Raw genomic sequence first — 26,911 nt, forward strand, 5'->3', positions numbered from 1 at the left:
ACATCTTTGCTTTTTAACGCTGTAAAGAAGTCTTTTGCAGCATATCCACCCAATGCATTATATTGTTAATCTTCTTGACTGCTGTTTCCATGAGTGTTGATTGTGGATCGAAGAAAATTGCCATCTTTTCTCTGTTTACCATGATGTTGCTTATCAGTCCAGTTTTGTTTTCTTTATGTTGAGATGTAATCCATACCGAAAGTTGTGGTCTTTGATCTTCATCAGTAAGTGCTGCAAGCCCTCCTCCCTTTTAGCAAGCAAGGTGTGTCATCAGCATTTCGCAGGTTGTTAATGAGTTGTATTTTCCAATACTTTTAAAAGGAATGAAGCAGATGCTTAGTCCTCCAAACTCTAATGGTGTGGTTGTGGTCCTGCAGATTCAGTGCCCAGCAAGCCCATACAAGTTTACTCAGAAACAACTCCTACTCATATGCTGCAGGGACACAGAGACAATCGCAGCCATCTCTCGGTGGGTTCCCCACTAGAAGTCTTGGTTCCCTATGTATGATGAGTTACCCCTCACCCTCACCCCAATGCTGCACTGCCACCCAGGGAGCCTAGGAATGGACAAGTTACAGTTTTCCTGAGGAAGAAAATGTTCTCTCACTAAAGCCACTGGCCCTTCTTGACCCAGGCAGGCATAGAAAATGCCCTAAACTTTCCTTTCTGACTCTGTCTTACTTCATCTCTGTTCTTCCAGTTTCATCCCAACTGCAAGACCCACATCCAGTTCTTTCCCATGCCTGGGATGGCCCCAGCCAGAGCAGAACACAGTCCCGCAGTGTTGGCTCTACCCCATTTCCTAGTCCTGAGACTGTTCCTTTCTACAGACCCAAATTCCGTTTATTCGCCATGCACCGGCACAATATTTTCCCTTTTGAACTTGGGTTCCTCAAACATACCAACAGTCATGGAGATGACACAGGATGGGATGATGTTTTCTTGTATTGTATGTAAGGTCGCCAGGACTTGGAGCCAACTCAACAACTAACAAAACCACATCACTATCAATACAGAGTATAGTCTGGTTCCTGATTTCTTTTTTACTAATAACCCAACAGCATGCAGGCACCCTCAAATCTAGAGACACATTGCATTCAACCCTCCTCCCAATAAATTTCTAATTTCTGTTAACTCACCAGTCCAGTGTTTGCTGTGTCTGGACCATTTTCTCTGCTTTTATTCTTGCTATTCCAATCCAAACACCCATTTCTATCTCTCTAGGAAACTGGAAATGTCCCAACGTGTTGTTGGGGTTTATGTCTCTCCCCCTTCTGAGTTTTCTTTTATATTACATGAGAATATTTTTTTCTCAGGAGTAATTTGTATCATACCAGTGCTTTAATCAGAATTTTAAACAGGGGCTCCACTGATGAGATAGTAGAATAAAGGTCTCTTGGGCTTGACATCCAAAGTCCGTGGACTCATGGCAGTCCGTAAGCTCAACCTCTTCTGCTCATGGCTCTTCCCGGCTGAGCTGGGCTGCTGCTTGTTTTTCAGATCCACCCTATGCTTTCTCATTTCTGAGCTTTATTTCAGGCTCTTTCCTTTGCCTTTATCTTCAATCAGTAAAACGATGTGATTTTTGAGGTGAATCCAGGTATCATCCTTCCTGTCAAATTCTGGGCTCCATAGACTTCTGTCACCTGGAGTAGAACATGACCCAAAGGAGGTATAGAACAGACCCCCTTGTAGTGTGGAGCCCTGGCCAGTTTCTCTCATTGCCTGGATATGAATGAATATTGGAAAGGAAGAAAGAGGAAGACCAGCTAGGAGACAATGGTCATATTCCAGGTAAAAAATGTAGCATGGACCAGACTGGTGGCATCAGACCTGATAAGAATTGGTCACACTTGAGATTTATTTTGAAATAAAAGAGTCACTGTATCCTCTGCTGTTTGGATTTGGTAAAGAGAGGCAGAAGTCAAGAATGCTCACAGATGAGTCTAGTCTGAGTGATGGGAAAGGTGGTTGCCAGTGAATGAGCTGTGAAGACCACAGAAGTGGCAAGTGTGAGGAAGACCAGGAGATCACTGTGGACTTGGTAACTGGAGGCAGCTATCAGACATCCAAGGAGAGGTTTTGTAGGCAGTGGGGTCTCTGAGTCTGGAGTTTAATGAAGTGGTCCTGTCTAGATGTGACCTTATATGTCATCAGTATTTTGATGGTATTTGAGTCATTCAGTCAGGTGATGTCAGCTAGGAAATTAAGAAAATACAGATAGAGAAAAGAAAGGTCTAGGGACTGAGCCATGATATTCAGAGGTTTGCAAGATGAGGATAAACCAGTTTAAATGAAACCAAAAGGCCAGGAAAGGAGGAGCAATGGCAGATGAATGAGGTTACTGGAAGCTAAGTGCTTCAAGGAGAGAGCAATCAGCTAAGTTAAGAGAATGAGAAGCAGTCATTTGTAAACTTAGCAAGAACAGCTGGGTGGGGTGGTGAGGGTAAACCGACAGGAATGAGTTTGATAAAGAATGGGAGAGAAATGGTAGCATCAAGTTCAGCATGAGCTCAGGTGCAGAAAGGTAGACAGGTCCCTGATGCCAATATGGGATTTTGGATTTTATTCTAAGTCTGTCAGGAGGTCATTGAGCACAGTGTAGTGGGGGGTCCATGGTTTACCTGTGAACTGTGTTTGCTCATTGTTGGAATGGCTGTAAGGAGAGGAGCGTGGAGGAACAGAGTAGTATGGACCCTACTATGGTCAGAGTAGGGACACTTACCCAGTGTTGATCAGGCTACACGGACTGACAGCTGCCCAGGAAGAGGTGGTAGTGGTACCTTGTTTAATTGAGAATTAGTCCGAGGTGGTGAAGTAATGTCCTAAGTGCTCACAGCTTGTGGCTGAAGGACAGAAGCTGTCAGGCCGTAGATGGGGATGTCCCCATGACTGACCAACACACAACAATTCTGAGAGGGAACTGGTGGCCAGGGGTCTCCTAAGTAATCAACCAGTTGCCATTGAGTTGACACTATGTGAGTCAGAGTTGAACTGAGCTCCACAGGGTTTTCAATGACTGACGTTTTCAGAACTAGATCACCAGGTCTTTATTCCAGGGTGCCTCTGTATGGACTCTAACCTCCAAATTTTTCTACCACCCAGGGGCTCCAGGGGTCTGCCATTGTTAGAAAGGACAGACCAAGGACAGGTTCTCATCTGCTCTGACAGAAGCACAAGAGAGTGGGGAGGAGAGATGAGAGCCAGTGATTCATGGTTTTTGGCTTGAGACACCTCATGACTGGGGACATTTACTGATAGGGGAAAGATTGGAACTGAAAGTGCCCTTTTTGTTCATGGGGAAGGAGGTGAGGGAGTTGGCTTTTGTGTGGATATGACCAGTTTGACACTGACCGGTACACTGGAGCTCTGATGGTGTGGTGATTAAGGCATTTGACTGCTAACCAAAAGGTCGGTGGTTCATACCCACCAGCCACTCCACAGAAGAAAGATGAAGCAGTCTGCTTCTGTAAAGATTTACAACCTTGGAAACCCAGGTATGGTCACTAAGGCTCAGAATTGACTTGGTGGCAGTAAGTTTGGTTTGAATTTGAGTGCATTAGAACAGAAGTTGGGGCTATGAGTCTAAAGCTAAGCCTGATAGACATGTGGAGAGGTGATTTTAAAATCCTGGAAAACATGAGGCCACTTGGCAAGAAAGCGTGGATGGAGGTGGGCGCCGAGCCCCAGGGCGGTTGGTGTCTGGAGCTGGTGGTGCCCTGGCTTTAACCAGCACTGTGTACCGGGAGCTGTGGCCCAGCAGAGGGACCACCTCCATCATCCCATGAGGGTCACTTGCCACAGGCAGGGGTTTCTCCCTCCTCCTGCTGGCACCCCGTGTGCCCAACCCAGCTGAATGCTGCACGTCCTGGTGGAGCCATGCTCCGTCTCAGCACCCTGCTGGCTTATAGTGCATCCATCTGCAGAGGCTGCAGTCCCTACCTGGGTGGCCCACCTGGAGAAAAGAGCCTGAGCTGAGGAATAGGCTTGCGTGCCTCAGGCAGCGTGCTCTGACTCCAGTTGTCTTTGCTGCTTTGCTCTGCTCCAAAACCCTTAGGTCATGTCACCTGCCCTTCCAGTGCCTTCTGAAGACAAACTGGGGGGGAGGGGGGTTTCTCCCACTGTTGTGAGCTTTCTGGAATGATCAGACAGACTTTCAGCACATGTCTCAGTGCAGGCCAGTGGGGCCCTGGCTGCGGCAGACCTGGGCCTCAGTGTCTGGGATGAGTAAGTACATTCCTAACAGTCCTCACAGACAGCACCAGAGCCCTGATGTCTGCAGGTGTGTGTTTGGGGTGGGGTGGGTATTGTCGTGTTCGAACCCTCCTTGGGGCCAGGTTTGTTATCATGCCATTTCACATGATGAAACTAAGACTGAGAGGGTCCTTTGGTGTCACGCAGTCTCTGGGGATAGAGACTGGCTTCCTGGTCCCTGCTGGGCTAAGCCACAGCATGACACTGCCCCTCAGGGCTCCCTCCCTCCAACTGCCTGTCTCAGGCCCAGTGCGCTATCCCTCTCCTGTGCTCCCAGCTGGGAGATCAGCCTGCAGGAGATCCCTTGGCCCCATCTTCCCTGACCAGCTGACTTGTCTCCCCAGGAACTCTGCTCCCCACCCACCGGGTCACAAAGCCTCGCAGACCTCTCGGTAACCTGCAACTCACAGGCCTGAGGTGGGCTGAGTGCCAGCCTTGCGCTTGGCCCGTGGCTAGGAGAGCTGGGGGACTAAGGGAGACCAAAGGCCAGCAGCTGCGCCTTCCTGCATGGTGGCTCCTCCAGCCTGCTCTCCCCTTTCAGGGTCAGGGCTCCACACTGTGTCATGGGGACCCCACCCTGTGACACAGAGGATGAGGGCCCTGGCCCCGTGGGGTTCCCAGGGGTCCCCCCACACCACCAGCAGTGCTGGGTGGGCAGCCACGCCTCGACCCTCAAGCTTCCCACAAGTACTGTCAGAGGTGGGGGGCCATGCCTCTGGGGGATGAGTCTAAATGTGGGTGTGCAAAGGCACAGGATACTCTGGGTGTCCTCACAGCTTGTTCATTAACTTCCTCTACAAAGTGAATGCTTTAGGCCAGGCCAGGCTCAGTGCAGAGCCCCCAGCTCTCCCATGGATGGGGACACGCTTTCACCTGGTCCCAGAGTCCCCATGTCCATCTCAGCAGCAACTCTGAGCCAGACTCGGTACTCTCTTCTTGGGTGGCAGCTGACCCCCCATCTTCCAGGTGCAACCTGGACTGCGTGGCCACTTGCAAGCCCTGCTCAAGCAAGGGCCATATCCCCATCACCCCTGATTGGCATAACCTGGCCAGCCCCACCTCTGTGCCTCTCGTATGGCACTCTGACCTGCAGGGTCTGGCACCATCCTCAGGGGCAACACCCATATGGCACAGTCCTGCGGGTGCTGGTCCAAGGCATGGAGCTGGTACTTATCCTGGTCTCCCACCCTCGCTGGCCTGCCCCAGGTGGTTGGACCACCAGAGGTGACTGTCAGTGCTGTCTATGCCAGTCTCCATGGCCCAAGTTCTGTCCTCTGGGCCTGCAGTTCTGACCTGGCTCACTCAGAGTGCTCACACCCACCGGTGCAGCCCTGCCCTGGCCAGCACGGGTCTACCTCAGCTGGACTTTAGCAGATGCCTGCCCTCAGGGACCCCCAGGGCCTGTCCCCACCCACACAAGCCTGCCTGGCTTCCACTGCAGGTGTCATTCTCCTTCTCAATTGGCTTCACATTGGGCAGTCTGGTCTGGTGGGTCTAGTGTCTCTGGAGAGCAAGCTAAGCCAGTTTGTTGTTGTAGTTGTTATGTGCCATCAAGTCAGCCCCGACTCATAGCGACCCCTCCTTGGGCTTCCGAGGCAGTATCACTACAGAAGTAGATTGCCCCATCTTCCTTCCAAGGAGTGGCTGGTGGGTTTGAACTGCCAGCCTTCTGGTTAGCAGTCAAGTGCCTTAGGCACTATGCTACCAGAACTCCAGTTTAGACAGCAATCAAACGAGCCTAACAAGACCCTTCTGTCCATCTGTCCATCTGTCCATCACCCAGGCATTCACTGCCCTTCTGGTTTCACCACAGCAGGCTGTCCACTCACTGTCCCTTCACATGCCCCTGGAGGTGCTGACACACCGACAGGCCAGGTCTGAACACAGAGCTCACGTCTGCCTCAGTCCTGTCCTGCTCATGCGCCTGTCCTTCCTCTGTCTCGCCTCCCAGTTCAGAATGTATCACTTCCTCCAATAATTTCAAAGGTGAAGGTCTCCTGTGGGCTTCCTTCAATACTTTAGAAATAATTAATGTAGCCATGGAAGCTTCTGGATCCTGACAGTGCCTCACATGTCCCTTTGTTTTTTTCTGTCCCTGTCAGTCTTGCTTCATGTGCTCTCCCCATGCCTCGGACCCAGCTCCTCTCTACCCTGTGCCTGCATCTGAATGCCTCTGTGACCTGGGTGGTCACCACATGTCCTTGTCCTGCTCTGAGGGTCCCTAGAGAAGCTGACCAGCACCTTACCTGCCCCCTTTGCCTTCCAATCCATCCGCACTTAGTTTGGGCGCAGAATGCCACACCTCTGGTCATTCTGTCACCCACAAGTACATACACCTGCGGTGGACCTTCCCCTATTCTCTGTCAGCCCTGCTCTGTAGAGCGCCTCAGAAAACTCCACCTGCAGTGTACTCCCTCCACCTGTTCTCTGAGAAGCAACCTTGGGCAGCACTCTCTTGGGAAGCATTGCCCAGGGCCCAGAGCACTCATTCACTCCACTGTGCACAGCCTCCATTACTCAGTGCAGTGGGTTCATGCTCACTTCTCCACTGGGCTCTAAAGGCAGCACCCATCTTCTCCTCCTGCATGTTCTTGGAGGCTGGGCAGTGCTTCCTCTGCCACAGTCCTACTCAGTAAATGCCCAGTAAAGAGGCGACAGGTGAGGACATGCACAGGAGACAGCTGTGGCTGGCAGGTGCAGCAGAGGGAGCCTGCATTCAGGCCACAGGGGCGACCAGCCTGTCGGCAGAGCTGAACACCTGAAGCCCCGGCAGCTTTCCTTGGAGGCTTCTTTAAGGAGACCTGGTCGTGCATTCTGCTTTGGAACTTGAGGCCACCTGCCCATTTGGTTGCATCAGTTAGGATGCAGACTTTTTTTAGTCAAATGATAACTGCCATCAACTTGCTGACCATCAGAAGACACTAACTTCTCATCTTAAACATTATTTGAGAGCAGTCCTCTTTCCTCTCTATATCAAGTGTTGATGCTGTCCAGCAAGTGGGAAATGGATAGATGTGAAGAGACAAAAGCTCTCCAGCGACGTGAGAGGGGGAGTAGCACCCTTCTGTCACAGCTTTGGTCCATCTCTGCCTGCCTCTGGACTGTCCATCCCTCTCTGTCTCTGTCCATCTCTCTCAATCTTTCTCTGTCTTTTCTGTTTCTCTCTGTCTCTCTCTGTCTTTCTCTCTCTCTCTGTGTGCCTCCCTCTTTCCCTCTCTTTCTGTGTCTGTCTATCCCACAGCTTTGGACCATCTCTGCCTGCCTCTGGACTGTCCATCCCTCTCTGTCTCTGTCCATCTCTCTCTATCTTTCTCTGTCTTTTCTGTTTCTCTCTGTCTCTCTCTGTCTTTCTCTCTCTCTCTCTCTGTGTCTCCCTCTTTTCCTCTCTTTCTGTGTCTGTCTCTCCCACAGCTTTGGCCCAACTCTGCCTGCCTCTGTGACTCTGTTCATCCCTCTCTGTCTTTCTCTGTCCATCTCTCTCTGTCTTCTACCTCTCTCTTAATCTCTCTCTGTCTATTTTTTCTGTTTCTCTGTCTCTCTGTCTTTTTATGACCTCTCTCTGTAGGTCTCTCTGTGTCTGTGTCTCTCCTTCCACTCACTTATACCCCACCAAGGACACTGGTCTGAGGGTGCCCTCTAGGAATATTCTCCTTAACTGTCTTTGGTTGAGACTTGCCTTTTGCCCTGTCTCACACAATATCCCCACCTGGAACCAGCCCCCTGAGCTGCCCAGAAGAACCAAAGCCTGTGCCTGCCTGGGAGATGCTCCATCTACCTGTGCACTGTCTCCCTGTCCACCCCCCAGGAGGCACCCAGCGGTGGAGAGCTGGGGGCTGGGGAGCGTGGAGCATGTCTTTCATGAGCCATACAGCAGACTGTCCCTCTAGTCAGAAGATTAGCCGATGACGGGTTGCTCCCTGTCACCGTGACAACACCCTCGCACTGGCTTGCCCAGACACGAGATGCCTGTAGGGGACACCAGTCTGGGGGATCTGTGCTGAGGGGAGGAAGCAGGTTCAAGGAGAATAAAGTCCCCGAAGCTGCATAAGTACTGCTTGGCCATCGGCCATTCTGAAGGAAAGTCGGCATGCTCCCTTTGAGATTAATTTCTGTCTCTGCTCGTGGTAAAGAAACCCATTCAGCGGGCAGCCTCTTTGGCATCCAGACCGACACTTCACACACTTGGCCCTCTGTGCTTATCAGGGGCTGTCTTGTCCTTGGAAGCACCGTGCTTGCGGGTGGGATTTGCAGCCGACTTAAGGCACAGCCTTGCATTCTTTCTCCGCAGCACAGGGGTTCCAGATGGGCTGCCAGTTTTATTTATAGCCTCTTATTTCCTGAGGAGGACAGGGAGAGTGAGCCCTCAGCATCCATCCCGCCCCTCTGGCACCTCAGGCTGAGAGGGCGGGAAGCCCGCCCGGCAGAGGGCTGGACTTGGCCTCCTGCTCCAGGTACTGGAGCAAATGGTGGGGTCAGGACCGGGATGATGTCAGCCCTCTGCGGGATGGATCAAGCGCGTCCCCTGTGAGGCGCATATAAGGGAGGACCCGCCTGCCACGGGGAACCGGGCCATGTGCATCGTGGTGCTGAGCTGAGTGCCTTTCCACTCCCCACCAGTCTTCCTGGGCTGGCTTCTGAGCAACGGTCAACCATCAGACTACCAGGTAAGGGTTTTTTGTTTTTTAATTTACCTAATCATGTCATTGTTCTCTGATGTTCAGAAAAGTTCCTTGTCATTTCTAAGAGGAGGCAGGGAAACGTACACTGCCATTTGGGGTGGCATATCTGGGAACACTGGCCAGCACCCACATCTGCAGTGTGCTCCTGCCGCTGAAGCACAGGGTTGTGAACTTCGCGTTCCTGCGCCTGGCCTCCCTTGGCACTCGCTCCTCCCTCAGGGAATCCTGGTATTTTCACCTCCATGCAAGAGATTCTGCATTAGAGGGGGCCTGAGAGAAGGAAATCAAGAACAATGTCCCTGGAAAGTGGAGAGGAATCTGAGTGTCTGGTGCAAGGACTGCTGATGGCAGAAGTAAGTTTGGGGAAAGCCTCGCTGCTGCTGCTTCTTGGAGTGAGATTGTTTCTTAGTGTGGAGCACATTGAAAGGTAGCTGGTCCTCTGAGGATGGAAGGTAGCCATCCTTATTTTGTTTGCCAGAAAGGGCAATTTGAAGGACTCTTGATGGAAGTAAATAAATATATCTCACCAAAGTTATTTTTTATTGTGTTTTAGGTAGAAGTTTACACAGCGAGTTAGGTTTCCTTTGGTGGTGGTGAAATGGTTAAGTGCTCAGCTAAGAGCCAAAATGTCAGTGGTTTGAACCCACCAGCGGCTACACTGGAGGAAGATGTGGCAGTCTCCCTCTGTAAAGGTGACAGCCTTGGAAACCCTGTGGGGCCGTTCTACTCTGTCTTATAAGGTGGCTACGAGTCAGAACCCACTTGATGGCAATGGCTTTGGCTTGGTTTTGGGTTTCTAACACTTCCTACCAATTGTTCTGCCCAATGGTTACAGTTCTCACCTTGTGGCAGCATCCTCCTTTCTTCCACTCTGTTCTGTTTCCATTGATCTAGATTCCCTCACCACCCCCTGGCCTTCTCACCATTGTTTTGGGTAAAAGTTGACCTTTTGTAAAGTTAACTTTTGCTTTGGTAATTGATATAACAAGAATTTGAATAGATTAGTAAGTCCTAATCAAGTTCTGTTGTAGAACAGTTTTAGCATTTTTTTTTTTCCTTTCGAAAAATATAAGTAAAAGCATGAGCCAACAAATAAATGTATATGGGTGAAAGCAAGTATCCTAGCAGGGGTGGTCGGAAGCTCCCGTGCTCTCACAGTGATCCATAGTTTCTGGTACTGGTGATGGTGGCCAGAATCCCCTGTGGGTCTGGCAGCCATCTCGTATCTCTGACACTGGTGGAGGTGGTCAGAATCTTCCGTGATCTCATAGAGATCCATAGTCTCTGACACTGGTGGAGGTGGCTGGAATCCCCTGTGGACCTGCCAGTGATCCATAGTCTCTGGCGCTGGTGATGGTGGTCGGGATCCCCTGTAGATCTGATAGTGGTCCATCATCTCTGGCACTGGTGACGGTGGTCAGAATCTCCCGTGCTCTCACAGTGAGCCATAGTGTCTGACACTGGTGATAGTGGTTGGAATCCCCTGTGGATCTGACAGCTATCTTGTATCTCTGACGCTGGTGGAAGTAGTTGGAACTCCCTGTGAATCTCACAGGGATCTCTGACAATGGTGATGGTGGTTAGAATCGCCTGTGGTCCACCGTGATCCGTAGTGTAAGACACTGGTGACAGTGGCGGAAATCTACTGTGGACCCAACAGCCATCTCACATCTCTGACACTGACTGGGTACACTAGTGTTTCTTGATCGTTGTTGTTGTGATCATCCCAGGAGACAAGGCAGGACCATGACTCACTTGACAAACAATAGCTACTGACACTGCAGCACTTTTACTTTTCAAGGAGTCTGCCCCAAGGAGTCTGAGACAGACCGTGGGCTTGGGATTTCTGAATACCTGAATTCAGTTTACTCCACTTACATCTCTCTCAGGAGTGTGAGTACCCAGACTTTGCATTTCACTTTACGGGGGTCAGAGACCTCACAACTGTCTGGAGAACATGGTTTTAATAAGGGAAACCGGAGTGCAGCAAGAAGGTCCCCTGACAGCCCACATCTGCCAGATGGTGAGAGGACACAGAGAGACTTTCCAGATGTTATACCCTGTCCGCCCACTGTTCACTTGAACCACTGCACTGGTGCTCCAGTGTGGCAGGTGCTGTTCTGAGTGCAAGGGTTTGCTCACGTATGTTAGTCCTCTTACAAACCTGTGCAAAGGCCTTATCACATTGTTAACATCACTGTTGTACAGTCAAAAGCATCCCAGGTATACAAATATGTATGGTCTTCCACAAACACTCTCATGCTTCCTGCACCACATGCTATTCTGAGCGTTTTGCAAATATCAGTTAGTCTCACTCATTTTTCTTAGCAGCCTAGGAGGCAGAGTTTTTAATGATGCTTTTCATTCTATTGACGAGGACATTGAGGCACAGAGACTGTGTATACACTGGGTTATACACTGGCCCACAACAGGGCTAAGCTTTGACTCCATGCAGCCTGGGGTATAACCACTGTGCTCTCCTGCCACCTGCCAGCGAGTGGTTCAAGTTCAGCATGGCCACGCTGTGGTTTTGTTTGTGTCTGGCATTGGGAAAGCATGACTCTAGAACTGGAAGGGGTCCTGGGGTCCTGCAGGGCACTCTCCTTCCATTTCAGATTGGTTCTCCACTACTGACAGGAGACTTTCCAATTTACCAAATATTTCTGGAGAAGGGGTCTGATAGGTTTCCTTTAACACCCAGAAGATGATGAGTTGTTACCTCCTGAGTTGGGCATTGGGCATTACATTTTAGCTCAGAGCTGGAACAAGACGTACAGATGTTTCTGGAAGACTCTGTCTCTGTGTCCATGTGGCTGACAGAGGCCAGAGAACAGAACCACCTTCTCCCTGAGTCCCGCAGGGGTTAGCACAGCAGGCTTCTGACTCCTGGCCCAGGACTGTTGGACCATGCCAATTCAAAATCCTCAAGAATGGAAAAACAGGCTGGAGGAAAACAGAAAAGCAGGGTAAAATTTTTGCTAACCAAAACGTTATGTTCTTCAGAAGTATGACATGCCAAATTAGGTTTATTGGATTATTTTTCACCAGGAAGGAAATGATATATATATATATAAATCCAGGCTTCTTAGATTAAAGTCCCCAGCTATGTTACTTGCTGAAAACACCACTCTAGGCAGGATCTTAACTTTGTAGATCCTGCACTTACTCATCTGTAAAATGGGAGTAATAGGATTACCTCATATCATATCATTTGTTGTTGTTGTTATGCACCATCGAGTCCGATCTGCCTCATAGCGACCCCTCCTTGAGTTTCCCAGGCAGTATCACTATGGAAGTACATTGCCCAACCTTCCTTCTGAGGAGTGGCTGGTGGGTGTGAACTTCCAGCCTTCTGGTAAGCAGTCAGGTGCCTTAGGCACTATGCTACCAGAGGTCCTATCATATCACATCATTAGGAGGATTAAATGAAGCTGGTATTTGGAATGCATTTAGCACAGAGCTTGTCAAGAAGTACTGACCCAGTGAGTGATAACTACAACAGAAGAATCTCACTCAAAAGGCACATTTCTTATCTACCTTTCAGCTTCCTGCAAATCAGTTTACTTCTGGTTTTTCTATGCAACTACTTTTAAATAAGGAGCCCTGGTAGTGTAGTGTCTAAGGCATCTGACTGCTAACCAGAAGGCTGGCAGTTCAAACCCACCAGCCACTCCTCGGAAGGATGGTTGGGCAATTTACTTCCGTAGTGATCCTGCCTCGGAAACCCAAGGAGGGGTCGCTATGAGTTGGGGCCGACTCAACGGCACATAACAACAACAAAAACTTTTAAATATGAAGCAGTGGTTGTTCAGTGGTGGAGTTCTAGCCTCCCAACAGGTAGGGAGACCCAGGTCCTCACCAGCCAGGGCACCTCATGTGCAGCCACCGTGTGTCTGTCTGTGGAAGCTTGCCTCTTGCTATGATACCGAACTGGCTTCAGGGAGGTTCTGGACTAAGATGCATTCGGGAGAAAGGCCAACAAGAGCCCCATGGATCACAAGGGTCCTGTCCTCAACAGATTGTAAGGCTGGCCCAGGACCGGGCAGCGTTTTGTTCTGCTTTGTGTAGGGTGGTCCGCCGTGCATCAGGGCCAGCCCCAGACAGCAGTAGCAGGTTGTGCCCAAAGTGAGTGTTGTGGTTGTGTGCGCAGAACTAACCAGGGTTTGATTTTCTCCTAGGGGGCAGGATGTTCTGGCAGCTGGCCCTGCTGGCTCTGTGGGTGTCCTCCACCTCATATGGTGAGTGTTCACATAGTCCTTTCCTTTGCTGGGCCACTGAGAAAGATGAGAATTAGACAGACCTGACCTGCTGGAACCTTCTTACCACTTTTAAAATATAGTCTGTGTTGACTTTTTGTGTACATATCATGTGAAATGATGGATTCTGGAAAATTAGGTGTTCGAGAAAACCCAGAGATACATTCTTCTCTGCACGTTTTAGTCATCTTTCCTCTGTATCCCATATTTACAACACTGGAAATGTTTGCTGGTCTGCAACTTATTCTCTTCCCAATGTCTTCTAACTTAAAACACATTGTAATTATTTCCTACATGTTTATTTTCTTACTCATCCTTTTTAATGACTTTATAGTATTCCATCAAAGGGAGAAACCCTAATCCTAAATTTTAGACCAACTTTCATTACAGAGGCTTTTATTTTAGCCAGCACAAATGAAGCCACAGTAAATATTGCTGTGAATGAATCATTAGGAATTTGTGATTATGTCCTCAGGATATGTTCCTAAAGTAGAACTACTGAGCCAAAGTCTTCATTATTTTCAACATTCTTGGTATATTGCCAAATAGCCTGATTGCAAAGTTGCTCAATTCATACTCCCGTAAGCAGCACTGTGAGTTTAAAATTTTAACTTGTCAAATGTCAGATGAAACTTTAAGCTTTGTTTAAACTTCTTGCTGAGTAAATTATTTTCAATTATTTGAAGTGTTAGATTTTGGTGAGATCTGACAATTTTTCTTGCCTGTAGCTTTCCTGTAGCTTAAAGGGTGACAAAACCATTCATTTATTGAGAATGTCAGGGTGCTGAGAGAGAGAGAAGGACAGAGAAAGGGAGACCGAAATACACTTCAAGGGATTGGCTCATGCAATTGTGAGATCAGACAGAGACTGGAGACATCTGTAGGCATGTACCCGAGTGACAGGAGAGGTGCAGAGTCAAGAGAAAGCAAGTTCTGCCAAAATATCTATTTATAGTCCAGAGACAGAACACACCCTAAGGAAGCTCCCTTTTCAGTGGCTTGCTTGCATTGCATTACGTGTGGAAGGTGATGAGATCATATCACATTGTTACATCATGAAACGGCAACTAGACTATAGTTTGGTCAAATCACTGGTAACCTTAGCCTTGTCAAGTTGACATGTAAGATTCACCATCACAGGGTAAAATGTGCCACCTCCTGAGAATGCACTGAGACCTATGATTGCTTCAGATTCTCATCCATTGCATGTAACATAAGTGGGATAATCTATCTTCACAAAAGAAAGATGGACATAACTGTTCACCTTGATGACCTCCACAAGAGACCAATATGTAATTTAGTTGCTTTTTGAAAATTCATCATTTATTTTCTGGAATGTTCCTTTTCTTTGGGTAATCTGAGGGTAGTGTGGAGTGCTGCCTTTAGATTTAGGTCTGGAATAAACAGCAAGAACAGGAAAGATCAGTGTGGCCAAACCTGGTCTGTGACAAGAAGCAGAACTTGCCCCAGAGTGTAACTCAATCATTGCTTTCTTCATGGGGAAAGTCTTGCTGTGGAAAATGCCAGCTGAGCTAGACCATGTTCTTAGTGAGGTTGTTGACTGGTATTTGGGCACAAGCTCTGGAAGCTGTCAAAACACCTCCCTGGACCAGCTGCTTTTCTCTGGACATACATCAGTAGCCCTGGGATGGATGCCAGCTCTCATCAAGTTGAGTCTGATGCATGACGACTCCACGTGTGCAGAACAGAACTGTGCTGCACAGGGTTTTCATGGCCATTACCTTTTCGAAGTGGATTGCCACACCTTCTTCCAGGGCACCTCTGCATAGGTTTGAACCATTCACCTTATGGCTAGTAGTGTGTGCCACTCAGAGACTCCAAGATTGAAAATGATCATTTTATTTAAAATAGAGCATTGGCATTCTATTAAGAAAAGAAGAAAAGCAGCAAAATCTTGGGTGACTGCATGCTTTTGTTGCATATGCAATTGTCATCTGATTATAAAGACTAGCTGTGCACATCATAGCCTGCTGTTTGTTGGTAACCTCTTTGCCTCTGTTCCCTTCAGCAGCCAGTGACCAGGATGATGATATGTCCTTCAACCTTTTCAGTATCAGCAACATAAACCGCAAGACCATTGGTGCCAAGCAGTTCCGAGGGCCTGACCCCAGTGTACCGGCGTACCGGTTTGTCCGCTTTGACTACATCCCTCCAGTCAACGCCCAGGACCTCAGCAAAATGGCTAAGATGATGAGGCAGAAGGAGGGCTTCTTCCTCTTGGCCAGCCTGAAACAGGACAGCAAGTCCCGGGGCACCCTGCTGGCCTTGGAGGGCCCAGGGGCCACGCAGAGGCAGTTCGAGATTGTCTCCAATGGCCCAGCTGACACACTGGACCTCACCTACTGGGTGGATGGGGCACAGCATGTCATCTCCCTGGAGGATGTGGGCCTGGCTGACTCCCAGTGGAAGAACATCACGGTGCAAGTAACAGGTGAGACCTACAGCCTGTACGTGGGCTGCGACCTGATGGACAGCTTCACCTTGGACGAGCCCTTCTATGAGCAGCTGAAGACGGAGAGGAGCAGGATGTTCGTGGCCAAAGGGTCCTCCAGGGAGAACCACTTCAGGGTATGTAGGTGGCAGCCATGAGGGCTGAAGGCAGGTACTGCTGAGAGATGACTTCACAGTGTCTCTCAGTGTTTGATTGTGCAAATGGGGTGCTGGTGAGATACCACACACGTTCACACACATTCCTTCACATACATACACACACTCACACACATTCCTTCACACACATAGATACTCACACACACATATAGCAAACACTGTCCATCCCCCCCCCCCAGTTATCTACCACACATTTCCACACTCCCACACCTCACACATTCTCTCAGATATACTCACACACACACCCACACATGCTAGCATATGTATCTCTTTCTGGGTCAGGAATAAACAGAGCAAGTTGACACTTGGTGCTCATTCTTACTCAACAAATGGTCAAAGATTTCCCTGTCAGTCACTGATTGAGTGGTCAGGGAGTGACCCTCATTCAGACCTTCTAGTAACTCCAGTCTCATTTCATTGAAGCTGAAACAACTCATAGATTCTTGGTTTTGTATTGAAAAGATAAGAGAGTAAATTAACAACTGCCCATTTGTAAGGAAGGGCTTTTTATTTATGAAGGGGATTCAAAGCCACCAGCCACTCCTTGGAAGAAAGGTTGGGCAATCTACTTCCATAGTGATACAGCCTCGGAAACCCAAGGAGGGGCCGCTATGAGTCGCGCCAACTCAGCGGCACATAACAACAACAACAACACCACCAAGTACAATGTTCATTTTGATTGAAACTTTTTTGGGAAGAGGATCTTTCTAAAACCCCTGTGTTTAAAATGCACCTACTACAGGAGGGTCAGTACAGTTTTCTCTTCCAGATGTGCATGTCTTCCTTGGAAGTGAATATGGTTAAACTCAGTTGTTTGAGTAAAAGCCTTAGAAACGCTTGACTTGTTATTGAAAGAATCACTGTGGTCATCGGGAAGCTCCAGTGGCTCAGTCTGATGATGACCAGCTCTTGTTGTAAATGACTATGACCACTTGTGCATGGGAGGCTCTGGTAGACCTGCTGTCTGTGCTCCTACCTGGGCCATGGACTGTGGCTGGACCAGAGGTCCTGCTGTCTGTGCTCCAACATGCATCACTGACTGTAGCCAGACCAGGAGACCTGATATCTGTGTTCCTACAAGGACCACAGACTGCAGCTGGACCAGGGGACCTGCTGTCTGGGCTCCTACATGGACAACAGTTGGCCCAGGGGACCTGTTCTGTGTGCTCCCACATGGACTGTGGCTGGACCAGGGGATCTGATATGTATGCTCCTACAAGGACCATACAGAGAAGCTGGACCAGGGACTTGCTGTCTGTGCCCCTACATGTATCACCGATTGTAGCTGGACCAGGAGACCGGATATCTGTGTTCCTACAAGGACCACAGACTGCAGCCAAACCAGGGGACCTGTTTCTGGGTGCTTCATGGGCTGTGGCTGCACTAGGGGCCCTGCTGTGTGTGTTCCTACATGGACTGTGGCCAGACCAGGGGCCCTGCTGTCTATACTCCTATATGGACCATGGGAACTATAGCCTGACCAAGGGACCTGATATCTGTGCTTATGTAAGGACCACAGGCTGAAGCCAGACCAGGAGACCTGCTGTCTGGGCTTTTACATGGACCACAACTGGACCAGGGGATGTTTCCAAGGCCTTTAGGCTAATGCAAGAACACTGTATTCACCAGCGTCCCCTGCAACGTCCAGAAGAGCACATTCAGTGCAGAGAATTTACCTGTCACTCTTGGGGCCACGTTCATTCTCTGTAGAACACCTTCTCACATCAAACTCCCACTTTCTGTGCTGCATCGAAAACAAAGTTTCAAAAATGCCTTATGTTGGGGACAATCAACGACAAAAGGTCTCAGAACTATAGAATGTGAGACATGGGGGAAATGATTATCATGACTTAAGATGATATTTCGGTTCATAAGGTGTCATTTACCTTGGCCTCAAAGGCTCATTGTTTATCTGTTCTCTCTCTCTCTCCCTTTGTGTATATTTACAGGGTTTGCTTCAAAATGTGTACCTAGTGTTTGGCAATTCTGTGGAAGATGTTCTAAGCAAGCAAGGTTGCCAGCAAAGCCAGGAAGGTGGGTGTGTTTGGGACAATGTCCTCTGTTCTCTGCCTTGAACATATACACAGACACATGTCTCCTCCATGTGTCTGTGTATATGTGTGTATGTCTATGTGTGTGTGCATGTGTGGGAAATGGTGCTAGTGGGGATTTTAGTAAGAGTGTTTTAATAAAGTGCCATCATTGTCCTTATAGGAGTTACCTAGTCAGCTTAGACATGTTGACATCTGAAAATGATAACTTGCTTGTAGGGTTGCTTTTGAGTAGATTTTTATAATCCAAAGTTTTTATTTTGTTTTGTTTTGTTTTGTTTTCCATTTTACAAGCCAGTTTAAATCACTGGCATTTAAAATTGATTTGCAATATGTATAACTCTTACAGCCTATTCAGATGTGAAAATCCCCTGCATATAGCAAACCAGGAAATGTTCTTACACTATTCATTTTTGTCAATACTGTCCAATTATGAAAACTTATGCTCCTTGAATCATCTACAGATAATCCCATTGTCCGTTAATTGCTGCTTTAAATTATGCTGTCTTAGACTTGAATTACCTTTTCTTGAACTTTTAATTTATGGAAGTCACTATGCCAGGCACTTTAAATAGATGATTTGATCTTCAGAATAACTTCATGAGATTGGTACTTTAGTTCTCTTCATTTTACAAGTAAAACAGCTATGGCCTAAGAGTTTATGCTAGTTGCTGAGTTTAACTTTCTAATAAGCAGTGGCCTGGGTTTGTCTGACAGACTCAAAAGCAAAAGCTCTTATATGCTTTCTGTTAGTTGCCATTGAATTGGCTTTGACTCATGTGGCCCCAGGCACAGAACAAACACTACAGGGTCCACCACCATCTTCATTATTATGGGCAGGTTGCCATGCACTGTGCTGGCTGCTGTGCATTTCACCAGCCCTCCATCCTAGGAGGCTCATCTTCTAGCAAAATATCAGACAGTCTTCATTGATCATCAGAAGGAGAGCACCAGGCTTTTGTCCCTAATCTGTCTTGAACTGGAAGCTCTGCTGAAACCTGTCCCCATGGTGACCTTGCTGTTATTTGAAATACCATAGCCATAGCTCTCAGCATCACAGCCATATGCAATTGCAGTGTGACACACTGACAGAGGGTGCTGACCTTACATGGTAATGATTCCAGTTGTAGGTTTTTCATGAAGACGTCTTCTTCATTTCAACTCTAAGTTACGGCAGATGTAAGCTGTTTTTGTGTGGACCACTATGTGAAATGTGTGTAGGACTGATGACTTTAATGCATGATTATGGCCATATGGTCTGGCCGTCCACTTCCAAAGGGGTTCCTACTTGGATGACTCAGTCTCGCTGGGACCCTGGCTTTGTGCATTTGCAAAAGCAACTTCCTCCTCCTACTGCCCCTTGGTGTCATTGGTTCATCATGAGCCAGTGACCAAGCTGAAGGACTTGCAAACCTAGGGCTGCATGCCTTTTGATCTATTGGTCAGTCGAGGCATGGAGGGGTAAGAGATATTATCATTGTGGTCCTGGCCTGGAGTCTGTTGTGACCAAAGGCATGGTTAGTGCCTTGTCATACACACTCCCAATTCCAGACTCCTCATTGGCAACAGAAGCAGTGGCTCAGGCCCTATCTCATCCCCTGTCTTCTGGCTCCTGCTGAAATGCCACCAAGTGTCCCTTTGGGTTGGCCCATTGCCCTGTTTTGGCCATCACTAATAATGCACAACTTTCTGAAAGGCCAAGACATCAGCTGCCATCAGACACTACTGTTGTAGTGTAAGTTTCTTCCTTTAGTACCGTCAGTTCTTCACCATATGCTACCTCCTGAAATGGCTAAACATCAACATTTTTTTTTTTTTTAGTACAGTGATTTGTGTTCTTTCTATCTTAATATCATTCAATATTTTGCTCATAGAATCCCTCAATAGTGCAACTTGAGGCTTGAAGTTTTTTTCAGTTCTTTCCCCTTGAGAAATGCCAAATGTGTTGTTTACTTTTGGTTTTCTGATTCTGTGTCTTTGCACATTTCACTCTAATACTTGTTTTCTAAAGCTGCCCTTTGAAATCTTCCCTCCACCTATAGTGTTATCATTTCTTCCATTTGCTTTAGCTATATTTAAGTACATTCAAGAGAAAGTTTGGTGCATTCAAGAGTAAGTTTCAGAGTCTCTTCTGACATCCATTTTGGTCTTTCTTTTTTTTTTCTTTTTTTTCCCTAATGATCTTTTAGGAGCTCTGGTTGCATAGTGGTTAAAACATTGGGCTGCTAACCAAAAGGTCAGTGGTTCAAACCAACCAGCTGCTTCAAGGGAGAAAGATGAGTCAATCTGCTTCTGTAAAGATTTCCAGCCTTGGAAAATCTGAGGAGCAGTTCTACTTTGTCTTGAGTCTGACTCAATGACAATGGGTTTTATTGGGAATGATTTTTTTTATTTATTCATCTGTGAAATGCTTGGTGTAATCTCATAACTCATCTGGTCTTCAACCATGAGTGTCCCATGCATCAGATATTTTCTTGAGATGGTCTCTAAATTCAGGTGGGATATATTCAAAGTCATACTTGGGAAGGATTTAGTATGTCTGAGGCATTTGACTGCTAACTAAAAGGCTGGCAGTTCAAACCCACCAGCAACTCCTCAGATGGAAGGTTGGGCAATCTACTTCCATAGTGATACTGCCTTGGAAATCCAAGGAGGGGTCACTATGAGTTGGATCTGACTTGAGAGCAGTTAATTTGGTTTGGTTTTGGTTACATAGTTACAGATGTAGCAAACCTGAGCAGAAGACTCCAAGCTTAATGAAAATTGCTAAAAGGGTGTATAACCAAGTAATAAAAACTTAATAACAACTTCTTGAGAGAATTATGACATTTAACAGTAAGTAAGTAACTCAACGATGGAATGTGTGAAGGAGCTAGCACATTTGAAGTATGTGACCCTGAGTTGTGAGTAAGCAAGTGAGCTCCTGCTGAGCCATTGGCACTGATATTGCTAGCCAGGCCCAGGTTGGTGTGCTAATGACTTCTGCTTTTGGACTTGCTTAGGATCAAGTGCCCAGATTATGGGCCATGCTCACACGTGTCCCATGCACTGATACTTCACATGGCTGAGGACAACATCCAGGCAATGAAGGGCAGACTCCTCAGGGTCAGGCTCCTGTGGGTTTCTGCTCTTCACCAATGTGGATGGGCCCTGAATTCCAGCAGAGAGATAGCATGTCCATCAGGGAAATGAAGGTGATGGTTTGAAGAAGTTGTTTATTTGACACTGAAGACAACTGAATTTTCTTGAAGGCAGAACAAGGAGTTATAAGAATGATGTTTAGGGATGGATAAGAGAGAAATGAGAAGTTAAAACAAGTTGTCAGAATATTTGGAGAGTGTGTGCTTGAAGAAGAGACTTAGAATAGGGACTGAAAATGAGAAATTGTCAGAAAAACAAGGAATTGCTATCTGCATCTCAGTTTGAATTAGATTGAAGACATATGCATAACTTAAGCACATGTGTTTGTGAAAGTCTATTGATGCTGTTAGTTTCCATTGAGTCAGCTCTGGCTCACGGGTACCTCATGTACATCAGAACAGAACACTGCCTGTATCTGCACCTTCTTCATGATCATTAGGATCTTTGAGTCCATTGTTGTAACTACTATGCCAATCCATCTCATGCAAGAAGAAGTTTTCACTGACCCTTTACTCTACCAAGGAGCCCTGGTGCTACAGTGCATAAGTGCTCAACTGCTAACTTAAAGGTCATCAGTTCAAACCCACCAGCTTGTCCACAGGAGAAAGGTGTGGCAGTCTGTTCTCATAGACATTACAGCCTTGGATACTCCATGGGTCAGTCCTACTCTGTCCAATAGGGTCACAGTGAGTCAGAATTGGGTTTGGTTTAGAATGAGTTTGGTTTGGATTTTTGTCTACTCTAGCAAATGGGATGTCTAGCAAATGGTCCCTCCTGGTAACATGCCCAAAGTCTTGAACTGAAGTCTTGTCCTCCTCCCTTCTAAGGAGCATTCTGGTTGTATTTCTTCTAAGACTGATTTGTTCATTCTTTTGGCAGCCTCTTTAAATTTTCCTATTCCTAAGCTAAGACATTGCTCTGCCAGTGTCCTATTTTTACATGCTTTGGAATGGACAGACTTCTTTTTTAAAAGCCTGGGCCATAATTGGAAGCAGCTGTTGTTCTTGGGTGTCACTTAGAATTGTTGTTGTTGTTGTCCTTGAGTTGATCTTGACTCATGGTGACCTCCTGAGGGTCAGAGTAGAACTAAGTAAAACTCCAAGTTTTCAATGGTTGAGTTTTTTGAAGCAGATCACCAGACCTGCTTTCTGGGACACTTTGGGTGGGTTCAGATCTTCAGCCTTTCAGCTGGTAGTGAAGCACTTAACTGTTTGTGCCACTTGAAGACTTCAATTTAGCATTAAGTTATTCCAAAACCAAATGTGGGTTCCGCCTCACCTCTGGGTACTAACATTCTAGGGCCAAGCTCCATCAGTGGGGTTTGGGGCCCTCACCCTCTTGATGTGATTCCCCCCAGTGGAGGTCAATGCCATCAGTGAGAACACGGAGACCCTCCACCTGAGCCCACACGTCACAACCGAGTACGTGGGCCAGAGGTCAGAGAAGAAGCCGGAAGTGTGTGAGCACTCCTGTGAAGAGCTAGGCCACATGATCAATGAGCTTTCCGGGCTGCACGTGATTGTGAACCAGCTGCACGAGAACCTGAAGAAAGTGGTAGGTGTCCAGGAGGGAGGAAGGACACATGAGGAAAAAACAGGAAAGGCAGGTGTCGGGAAGGGGGAAGGACAGGTGAGGAGGAGGGAGGAAGGGCAGGTGGGGAGAAGGGAAAACCAGACAGTGCTGAGAAGGGAGATGGCTGGCCAGCCATCACCTTCAGCAGGAGAGAATAAATGGCTCTTCTTGCTCCCACTGAAGCTGTGCTCATGATGACCATTCCTTATTCTCAAACTGAAAAGAGCTTTTAGGACAAGGTGGTTTAACTTGGGGTCAGGGATTCAGAAATTTGTGAACTTCCTGAAATTGCACAAAAAAATCAGGGTGGCGGTCTTCTGTGCATTTTGCAAGTATCTGTCAATAGATTGTGAAAGACTTATCACCACCAAATTAAAAATAACTACTTAGGGGAAGGTGACCCATGTAACATTCTCCTGATGAATGGTTAGAAGAAAGGAGGTGAACACAAAAGTTTTTAGGGACTTCATGTAGTTTTCATTTATTTTATATATTTCTTTTTCTCTGCCTTTTTGCTTAGTCTGTAACCCCCAGGAGAGCAAAGATTGTCTCTTTTTTTTGGCATTGTTTTATCAAACAGTGCCTATCATACTTAGTGTCTAAGGTAGAAAATGAGTGAAGTGCATGGACTGGGCCTTTGTTCTCAGCTGCTGTTGACCAGTTGGCCCTTCTCCCTCTCCCACCACCATCTTGCACTGCAGCAGCATCAACAGGCTTGTCTTCACCCTCTAGGGCAGGACCACCATCAGTGGGGACCCACTGAAAGACATGGGAAGGAAGCAGCATCTGCACACAGATGCTAATTAGACACTGAAGGACAGTGAAGCTCTATGGACAACCACAGCAGCACACTGTCTGGTTGGGGTCACTGAGAACATGATTTTGCATAGGTTTACTTCAGTCCAACTTCTTCAGCCTCATGTCCACACAGATTATAGAAACCACATAACCAGTGGGTTCTGGGCTGTTGCCACTCTCTATGGAAGAGCCTCCTTCTTGTCCATGAACATGACAGCTGAGGGCAGCATGTTCTGGTTTGTGCCTAAATATTTAACTTAATTTTCCAGTCGAATGACAACCAATTCCTCTGGGAGCTTGTGGGTGGCCCTCCTAAGACCAGGAATGTGACGGCATGCTGGCAGGATGGCCGCTTCTTCGCGGACAATGAGACCTGGGTGGTGGATAGCTGTACCACCTGCACCTGCAAGGTGAGGTGCCAGCAGCCATTCTTCTTGTATGTAAGGAGGATGGTTGCACACTGCACTCATTCTGCAGCCACATGTAACTCTGTTTGCCACGGACTGCCCATACACTGACACTGTTCAAGGACTGGGTAGAAAATGTGTCTAGATGTAGCAGTCCTGGAAGTAGAAGAAACCTAGAGATAAAGACTTACCTTACCTCTTTGGTTTGCATGTAAGGAAACCACAACCCAGAGACCCAGGTGACATGGCTACAGTCATACAGGTGGCAGGAGACAGAGCTGGATAGAACCCTATCTCTTCCTGTCTGTGTTTAATTCCTCTCAATTCCGTTAAGTGTTGAGGTTCAGCACGAACATGTAGGAAATGCAAGTCACTAGTAAATATTATAGGAGATGACTTAGTTCCATCTCTCTATTTAATGTTATTCAGTTCCCATGGATGGTGGCTTTCACATCAAATAATACAGGTTTACACGGTCCATCCATTTACCCTCTCCTCCAATAGGAGGGAGGGCAGTCTTTGCTGTGTCTTCACAGCTCCTGTGATGGGTGAAAGGAAGAAAGAGGTGCAGAGAGCCATGTTGGATCCCCTGTCTGCACGAAGATCTGAACACTGATGAGAGAAAGGGCTGGATCTGTTTCTCAATCTATTCTACTTATCCATGCAAGATCTGTGGGTTGTGGAAGGCATTATGGCCATGTTGTTGGCCAGCCCATATGCCAACTTTCACAAAGTTAGCTTTTTTGTTATGCTATATAAATACCTTTGTTTACTTGTAGAAATTTAAAACTGTTTGCCACCAAATCACTTGCCCACCAGTGACATGTGCAAACCCCTCCTTTGAGGAAGGTGAATGCTGCCCCTCCTGCTTCCATGGTAAGTCCTATCAGAAACATGAGTGGGAGACTGTGTGTCTTGGGGTTTCTTTTCTCTCATTAATATGTGTGTTTATGTGGGCAGAGAGCATGCAGCTTAGACCCCTGGATACAAATCAATGAGAAAGACACAGAAGAACTATCCAGTGCCAACTGTGTCATGGCCAGCACAACTCACCCCCAGGAGGGCATCCTAGAAGTTCAGGGATCAGTGTGGTTAGTCAAGTCACGTCACTTCCCAGATGAGGGACTGAGCCCCACTGTGGCTCCAACTTGCCCAGAATCCTCTGTATAAAGAAAGGACCCTGAATTTATGCCCCTAGTAAACCAAAAACCAAACCCATTGGCTCGAGTCAATTCCAACTCAGGGTGACCTCATCTGTTACAGAGCAGAACTGAGCTCCATGAGGTTTGCTTGGCTGAAGTCTTTATGGAAGCAGAGTGCCAGGACTTTCTTCTGTGGCACTACTAGGTGGATCCAAACCACAGGCTTTTTAGTTAGGAGCTGAGTGCCACTCGGTTGTCAATACAGACCACTGAGTCTATTTAGATCCACGAATGTATCACAGCAGCATGCCATCCTCACAAACACATATGGAAGATGCCAGAAGAAAGATAATAGAAACTAAAACTGACAACAGACAAAGGCCACCACCAAAGTTCTGCTCTGCCCCATAGGGTTGCTGGAGTCAGACTTGACTCAATGGCAGTGAGTTTACCTTTCAACCAATAATTGCAGTGGTTTGTTTATAGAAATCAGTGAGAAAGATGGTGATGGAAGTAAATCCTAGTAACTTTAATGAGCTTCATGTAAACGTGGTTCAATGCATTCTTTGAAGATATTTTTAAAGACTCTATTAATTGCCTTCCCTGGCCACAGTTGGCCCAGTCTCTCCCTACCCCTCAGAACACAACCTCACCTGTCCTGGGCCTGTGGTCCTCTTCAGGCCTCATTCACAGAGATGACATCACCAAACCACTCCTCCCTGTTTTGTACAGGGAAGGCCAGTGCTGAATTCCTAAGACCCAAGGGCATCTGGTGACTCTGGACTCGTTTGCCAACAAGGAAGTCTCCCTCCCTCTACCAGGCAGTGGCACGTTCATATCCTGTGTGGTGTGTGCTGTCTCATGAGCTGTGGGCCATTTCTGTTTCATTTATGACCATAATATGGATGGTGTGATCTAAGGCTGTTGTGCTTCCTCTGTCCACAGCTGAAGACAGTGATGAGGGCTGGTCTCCTTGGGCAGAGTGGACTGAGTGCTCAGTTACCTGTGGCTCGGGGACCCAGCAGAGAGGACGGTCATGTGACGTCACCAGCAACACTTGCCTGGGGCCCTCCATTCAGACAAGGTTGTGCAGCCTGGGCAAGTGCGACGACCGCAGTGAGTGTGGGGATCACCTCTCCTGGTCAGTGTGTTGAGCACAGAGAGTGTGGGGAGCATCTATCCCAGTCAGTGTGATGACCTGCAGTGAGTACAAGGGAGCACTGCCCCTGGTCAATGTGATGACCACAGTGAGTATGGGGAACACCTCTCCCCGTCAGTGTGATGACCACAGTGAGTATGAAGAGAGCACTCTCAGTCAGAGTGATGACCTGTAGTGAGCACGGGGAGTGCTGCCTTGGTCAGTGTGAAGATTGCAGTGAGTGTGGGGGACACAGTTCCAGGTCAGGGAGATGACCCCAGTGTTGGTGCCTCATGCCCCATCACCTTTGTTACTTATCTTGATGCCAGAAGGCAAGTCTTTAGCCTTCTGACTTTGGAAAGTCAGTTTTCATCTGTAGCCCTGAAGGCTTTACACTGGCCATTCCTTTCTGTCAGGTTCTGGCCCAGTGAATCTTCTGTTTCTCTCTGGCCTGAGGCAGCTACTCCCATGTCATCTTCTCCCCAGCTCTGACACAGTAGTCAGTGAGAGGGCAGATGTCTGGCCTCAGGCCAGCTCCCTGGGCCTCTCTGTGTATTGATATCCTTGTGCTGTGTTCCCACGTGCAGTCCGGCAAGACGGCGGCTGGAGTCACTGGTCCCCCTGGTCCTCCTGCTCCACAAGCTGTGGAGTCGGCAACGTCACTCGAATCCGACTCTGCAATTCCCCAGTCCCACAGATGGGTGGCAAGAACTGCAAGGGGAGTGGCCGTGAGACAAAGACCTGCCAGAGCATCATCCCCTGTCCCGGTAAGTGTGTGGGGCACTGAAGCTGTGCTTGCTGGCGGATGGTGGTACAGGAGCGTGTTTGGCGAAAAGTGCAGCTGC

At 47.7% G+C, this 26,911-nt stretch overlaps 1 protein-coding gene across 1 annotated transcript in view; it reads left to right on the forward strand.

Moving 5' to 3' along the window:
- Positions 1 to 8,866: 8,866 nt before the first annotated feature.
- The window catches only part of THBS2 (thrombospondin 2), a gene marked incomplete at its 3' end in the record, with an annotated part of 34,130 nt that continues 16,085 nt past the window's right edge, over positions 8,867 to 26,911 (forward strand). Inside the window, exons 1-9 of the mRNA XM_007950506.2 lie at positions 8,867 to 8,918; positions 13,112 to 13,171; positions 15,222 to 15,778; positions 17,767 to 17,851; positions 22,367 to 22,563; positions 23,649 to 23,789; positions 24,566 to 24,662; positions 25,874 to 26,044; positions 26,654 to 26,833. Coding sequence (XP_007948697.1) covers positions 13,120 to 13,171; positions 15,222 to 15,778; positions 17,767 to 17,851; positions 22,367 to 22,563; positions 23,649 to 23,789; positions 24,566 to 24,662; positions 25,874 to 26,044; positions 26,654 to 26,833 — 1,480 coding nt within the window. The remainder of the gene's footprint in view (positions 8,919 to 13,111; positions 13,172 to 15,221; positions 15,779 to 17,766; positions 17,852 to 22,366; positions 22,564 to 23,648; positions 23,790 to 24,565; positions 24,663 to 25,873; positions 26,045 to 26,653; positions 26,834 to 26,911) is intronic.

This window comes from Orycteropus afer, unplaced genomic scaffold, assembly GCF_000298275.1.
Source record: "Orycteropus afer afer isolate SDZICR_OR568_19922 unplaced genomic scaffold, OryAfe1.0 scaffold00273, whole genome shotgun sequence".
Classification (NCBI taxonomy): Eukaryota; Metazoa; Chordata; class Mammalia; order Tubulidentata; family Orycteropodidae; genus Orycteropus; species Orycteropus afer.